The following is a 6,506-nucleotide window of genomic DNA, read 5'->3' as shown; positions in this document are numbered from 1 at the left end:
GATTTGCCGGTTTTGACAGGAAAACTCGATTTTACGGTTTTTGCGGGAAAACTCGATTTTGCGGTTTTGGCGGGAAAACTTGATTTTGTGGTTTTGGTGGAAAAACTCAAATTAGGTTTTGGCGGAAAAAACACAATTTTTGTTTTTTGACGGAAAAACTTTATTCTTAGTTGTGGAGCAAAAACTCGATTTTGCGATTTTGAGAGGAAAATTTTTGATTTGATGCTCAACAAATTGGCGGAAAGAATCATATCATATCTTAATTTTTCTAGTTTTATCTTTAAAATTTAAGAACAAAAATAAATGAAATATTTTTTTCAATTAAATGAGTTAACCCTAATACCAGCCCTAACCCTTTGATTATAATAAGGTTAAAATAGAGCTGAGTTAATATAAGGCTGGATTTATAATAAACAAAAGAGGGTTGAGCCCTAACCCTGTAGTTAACATCCCTAGTCTTCTCCCTCAAGAACCAGAGGCCTTGCTCCCCATAACAACCGTGAAAGCATCATGGTCATCCTTCAAAGGCTCGGTCTTTGCAGCCTGGAGAGCTAATATTTCTTTACTCTCTTGTAGAGGAGCAAGCCTGGGTCTGGATGAGGAGGGACGACGATCAAAGCAGGATGAAGCTTGTACAGGAGCAGGCTTGGCTCTGCTTTTTCGAATCTGTGTGTGAATACTTTCCATTCAAGGTAGCAAACTAAACGAGTAACCCTAAATCTTAAACATTTCACGATTTATATATATATCCCAACAACAACAAACCTAGCTCAAGATTCTCTAAGTACGTAACGGGAACGATTGAAACGATCTCTAAGACTTGAATTACTTTTAAGATTCTAGAAGACGAACCGAATACGGAATCAAACCGATGAGCTATCAGAATCAAGAGGGCTTAGGTTTTTGTTACCTTACTTCAATCTTTTATGGCCACCAATGTTAATTTCTTAGAAAGCCCAAGTCTGTGGTTTTTCCTTTTCCTCAATATTATTTTGAAGTTACGCGGTTTGTTCTATCTAACCGAACCGGTTCGGTTCAAGTTTGATATCACAAAACCAAGAAGAGATATATTGTACCGAATTGAACCGTGTTTGGTTCATGCTATCCAGAGACAAATTAGCAAGCTTTTCTGATGGTTAAGACTATACCTAACATACTATAGATATTATATATTAAAATTAGCAAACTAAATTTGATTTTATTTATTTTAATATCACATTAAAATACAGAAATAAATATATTATCATTCTTAATATTTTAATTTTAATTTATATGTATAATTTATTTTCTATAACATTATATTATTTTAATTAGACATATAATTTTAATATATAATATCTATAGTCGATTGGTTATTACTTTGGTATTCTTGAATTGTATTTAATTCTCCAAATTTAACTGTAGTATTTTCTGTGCTAATATAGATTAATGTTTTGATTAATTTTTATTTTTAACATTTAGACTTTGGTCTTGGACTTCAAAATATAGATTGTTTTCATTATGTAAAACTAATTAAACATCTCAATCGTATCAATTATAAAATATTTTTAGTTCATCAATGATATTTTAGTATATGTTATTTAAGTTAACTTTTGTAAAAATCTAAAAAAATGACTGACATAAATAAAATATTTTTATTAATTAAAATATATTATGTTGTTTAATATTATGTTTTAAAGAGAGGTTGTCTTTTTAACATCAAAACTGTTTTTTTTTTGTGAACTTTATTTTTTATGAAATCACATTATATATAAAATATATTTTCATTAAATATCTTTTCTTTCCTTTTTGTAAATAGTATTTTCGTTTTTAATATATGAATATTTACTTTTTATTATATATGTTATTTAGGAAGATTTTATTAATATAACTCTTATTAGTCTCTTTTTTTTAGTTTTTAATAAATTGTAATCAACACTCAAAAAAATTCAAAGGTATAAATCTTAACATTTTACCAAAAAAAAAAAAGAAAAGTAAACATAATTCCAACTTTTATTACCAAAAAAAAGATGTAATAGTAAAAAGAAAAAGGGCAAAATAATAAATTGGGCTTGACAAATAGTAAAAGTCCCAAATTGCAAATGACTCATCTTCTTCTTCTGCTTCTTCTTCTTCACCAGAAGAGAATCTAGGGTTCCAGATTTACTCTTCCATCTCTGTTACATTTGAAGATAAATAAATAAAAAAAACCCAACCTTTATTCCGACTTAGCGCTTCCATGGCGAAAACTCGACCAGGAGTCCCGTCGAAAATCAAACCTGGGAGGAAGGAGCTTGACTCTTACACCATCAAAGGCACCAACAAAGTCGTCAGAGGTAATACCTTCTTCTTTCGTCACTTTGTAGCTTCACTTTGGGAAGTGTTTGGTTTATGCAAAATGTGATCTTTTTTGTAGCTCTCTTGTTCCGAAACAGAGTGAACTGTTTTGCTTTTTGGCTTGTTTTATGTAAATTTACTTACTTTTTTTGTTGGGTCTCCTCTCTTTGAAGAAGTTTTTCTAAAAAACCATTACTTTTTTGCTGGGCTTGTTACAATAATTCGTATTACTGATGAGAGGAGCTATGAAGTAATAATATTTGAGGGTTGTCATCTGCAGCTGGAGATTGTGTGTTGATGCGTCCCTCAGATGCTGGTAAGCCACCGTACGTGGCCCGTGTTGAGAAGATCGAAGCGGACGCTAGGAACAACGTGAAGGTGCACTGTCGGTGGTATTACCGCCCTGAGGAGTCCCTTGGCGGCAGGAGACAGTTCCATGGAGCCAAAGAGCTTTTCTTGTCTGACCATTTTGATGTTCAGAGCGCGCACACCATTGAAGGAAAATGCATTGTTCACACCTTCAAGAACTATACGAGGCTCGAAAACGTTGGTGCTGAGGATTATTATTGTAGGTTCGAGTACAAGGCTGCTACTGGTGCATTCACCCCTGACCGAGTTGCTGTGTAAGTTGATTAAGTAATCAGTTCAGATAAAAACGTTGTAATTTTCCATGATTTTTTTTTTTAATTTTAATTTTGTGGGTTAAGGTATTGCAAATGTGAAATGCCTTATAATCCAGACGATCTCATGGTGCAATGTGAAGGTTGCAAAGACTGGTAATGGTTAATGTGCTGTCTCTTTTGTTAGCTTTGATTACTTCTGGTTCAACGAGAAAGAGATTTTAATATATTTTTTCCATGAATTTTATTTGATGTTGTAGGTATCATCCTGCGTGTGTGGGAATGACGATTGAAGAAGCAAAGAAGCTTGATCACTTTGTGTGTGCTGAATGCAGTTCTGATGATGATGTCAAGAAATCGCTGAACGGGTTTGCTGCATCTCCAGCTGATGATGTCAAGGTTCGTGTGTCTCTCTTTTGTCAGTGCATGTGTAAAATGTTCTATTACTTTGATAACCTTAGCCTCTGCCGCTCCTTGTCCTATCAAATTTGCTTGATGGTGCTTTACTGAGTGGGGAAGGGCATGCCCAGAAAGATACAATTTTTGTGGTTCTTGGTCCTGTCTGGACCTGATCTATGCTTAACGTTGCTCCAGTTTCTTGCTGCAAAACAATCTGTCTGTGAAGGTTATTAAAGATTAATTTTGTAACCCTTCACTAACTAGTAGATATTGGAGTTAGAAATTTCATTGACTGTTACCAGAGAGAACATGATTTCATAAAGCTTGTTTCGCAATTATAAATCTCATTTTCTTTCTTTCTGCTTAGTTTTCAAAAGCTTGAGGCTGATATTAACAATGGCATTGTTGTCTTCAGGTGGAAACAAAGCGCAGAAAAAGATAATCTCGAGGGGGTTCTCATGGGTACAAGCCACAGGGGGGCTGGGAAGTTAGTCATAACTTGGAAGCACTTTGGTGGGGATTTTAGTAAGTTAGGTTTTTTCTTGTCTATGTCGTCATGGTTGTGATTATGTATTTATGGTGCTGTTCCAAAACTAAGAGAAAAAGAGAGATCGGAGAGATGTTGAAGACAAGTTATGGTGGCAGAGTCTGTTGTATAGACTTTTCTGTGGGGGTCTAAGTTAACTTTAGGTCTGTGTTCATTGTGGCTATGTTGTTTTGTTGTGTCTGATGAGAACATGAAGAGCGCTTATGATTTTGGGTTGTTCCAACAAAAACTAACGTCATATTTATCTTCAATTTTCTTAGTCATGTTAGCATATCTTGAAATATGTCAAAATCTCATACTAATAAGAGTTAGACACTTTATATACTAGACATTATTTTTTTAAACTTCTAATGTGAGAATTAAATTAACATTTCATATGGTGCGTAACAGAATCTCTACCTTATTGGAAGGTAGGGTACACACTTTGATAAAACAATGTCGAAATGGTTTCAGTCTCTAGAGTAAAAGGATACTCTGTTTTCAAACGCTTTGGTTTTCAAGTTTCCATCACATGTAGGTTGATTTATAAAACCAAAACCATAGCTTACATTCTTTGTACAACTGTTTTTTTTTTGGAGATGGATTAATTTAAAATTATTTTTTAAAAAATATCACCAAGGGTAACAGAAGATATTAATTGATGTTTTATAGTAACTAATCCATCTCAAACGGTAAAATTAATATATATATATATATATATATATACTAATTTTACCTTTGAAGAATAAATTGAAGATTGCATTCAAAAACTAGTTAATTCCCATTAATTATTTAGGATCTGGTCTTTGTATTCATACTTTCCGAATCACGTTGATTACCAAGGCATTTATTGAATACGCCTATATATATATACGGTTGTATTAACTCATCCAATGCAATATACAGAAAATAAATTGGCACAAAAGAGCGAAAAGTAAAACTCACTCATCAAGAATCATGAGATCTGCTAGTATCTTTCTGGTTTCTTGTATTCTCATGTTCTTCATCATGAACAATGTCAAAGGTAAGGCATCCATTTTTTTGTTTCTGTTGATTAGTTACACTTTAACTTTTACCTATTGCTAAATACGTTCTCCATGGAAAAAGTTATAGAACATATAGTGCTTTAAATTTGTTGGATTATCAGTGACTAGATTCTTTTGTTTTAAACTTTACGATTTTGTATGGTTGATGTGAAATAATAATAGACGTGGAAGCTGGATTGACTCCAATGGATAACCAATGCGGCCGGAAGGATATATTTGTCGGGGGATGCGGTCCTGACGGAAACAAAACGTGCATAAACGACTTTGTTAAGAAAGGAGGTGAAGGGAATAGGCCTTCTAGTTGCGAGTGTGATGACTTCGGCGAAGAACATTTATGCCGATGTAATTTCTCTTGCTAGCTTTTGTTATCGTCTATAAACAAAATTCTGTAACCGAAAATAGTGGAGAATAATAACACAGAACAAACTATTTTTTGTTGTGTGTCTAAAATCATAAGAAAGTTTGAAAATAAAAAATCATAAGAAAATAGTAGCAAACTTAATAAACCTAAATTTTATAGGTGGTTGCCCACCATATTCTTTTACCCCAATAAATAAAAAAAAGTTTTAAAAAATAATAAATGACGGCCTCACGCAATTGCAAGTCATCTCACGTACCATGATTTGCATATTAGTATGGTATCAGATATCATATCACATCCCATGGCATCACGCAATTCCAGAGTGACATGTTTTCTTCAGCTTCCTTTTTTTTTTCTAACTTTTTTTTGTCCAATTGGAGCCGACTTATTGAGTCATAGTGGGTTCGGGAGGCAACAGCCCGTAATCCTTCCATCGTCGAAAGCGGGAGATGGACGCTGCTCTGTGAAACGAGCCTCACACAGTCTCCTCCGCTCTAAGAGAGTCTGAACCTTCGCTCGAGTCCAGACACTCAACTGATTTGGAATGGGAAAGCCATACCGAACTCAGACCAAAGAGATCAGTCTAATGTCCCATGCAGTGGCGGACCCAACACTACAAGAAAACACAAATTTAACGACGGTGGTTTTTCTCGATAATTCCTCGTAAAATCAGGTTTACGAGGAATTAGTTACGAGGAATTAGCGAGGAAACACATTTCGTCGTTAAACGTTCGTCGTAACGCATATTTCATCGCTAATTCGTCGTAACTTAGCGAGGACATGATTTCGTCGTAAAGACGAAGAACAATATTTCATCGTAAAGACCACGTAAATATTCCACGTAAGGACATCGCTTCATTTCCTCGTAAATACCTCGAAAGGCGCCCCTCGTAAATTACACGTAAATATCTCGAAAGTATTTCCTCGTAAAGAACATTTAAACAACTTGAAAGCATTTCCTCGTAAAGTACTCGTTTATTATTCCTCGTCATTTCCTCGTAAGGTTTTCCTCGTAAAATACTCGTTAAGTTTCCACGTAAATAAATCGTAAATTAGCTACGAATTTGCTTCGTTTTATTTGATAGAATATAAACATATAATTTAAAAATAATTAAAATTATTTAATTTATTAAGAAAATTAAAATTCTAAAAAAATCAAAATCAAAATATTTTATATATAAATAAGTTTTTAATTTATAATACAAGAACCGAAAAAAAGAACTAAGAGTCGTTCATCG

At 33.7% G+C, this 6,506-nt stretch overlaps 1 protein-coding gene, 1 long non-coding RNA gene and 1 pseudogene across 2 annotated transcripts; 2 read left to right on the top strand and 1 right to left on the bottom strand.

Moving 5' to 3' along the window:
- The window catches only part of LOC106303349, a 2,645-nt pseudogene extending 1,958 nt beyond the window's left edge, over nt 1–687 (bottom strand).
- Nucleotides 688–2,083: 1,396 nt separating this feature from the next.
- LOC106302060 (protein polybromo-1-like) lies at nt 2,084–4,133 on the top strand. The gene is made up of 5 exons (XM_013738572.1): nt 2,084–2,315; nt 2,597–2,939; nt 3,024–3,092; nt 3,197–3,335; nt 3,751–4,133. The coding sequence occupies exons 1-5, from the start codon at nt 2,219–2,221 to the stop codon at nt 3,775–3,777; spliced, it is 675 nt and encodes a 224-aa protein (XP_013594026.1). The 5' UTR covers nt 2,084–2,218; the 3' UTR covers nt 3,778–4,133.
- A 623-nt stretch (nt 4,134–4,756) lies between these two features.
- On the top strand, nt 4,757–5,383 carry LOC106305589. The gene is made up of 2 exons (XR_001263018.1): nt 4,757–4,885; nt 5,070–5,383. It is a non-coding gene; the product is annotated as an uncharacterized LOC106305589 (long non-coding RNA).
- Nucleotides 5,384–6,506: the final 1,123 nt, after the last annotated feature.

The sequence above is a fragment of the Brassica oleracea genome, chromosome C7 (assembly GCF_000695525.1).
Source record: "Brassica oleracea var. oleracea cultivar TO1000 chromosome C7, BOL, whole genome shotgun sequence".
NCBI lineage: Eukaryota > Viridiplantae > Streptophyta > Magnoliopsida > Brassicales > Brassicaceae > Brassica > Brassica oleracea.
The sequence above is the reverse complement of the archived record's forward strand: the minus strand, read 5'-3'. Positions and strand labels throughout refer to the sequence as shown.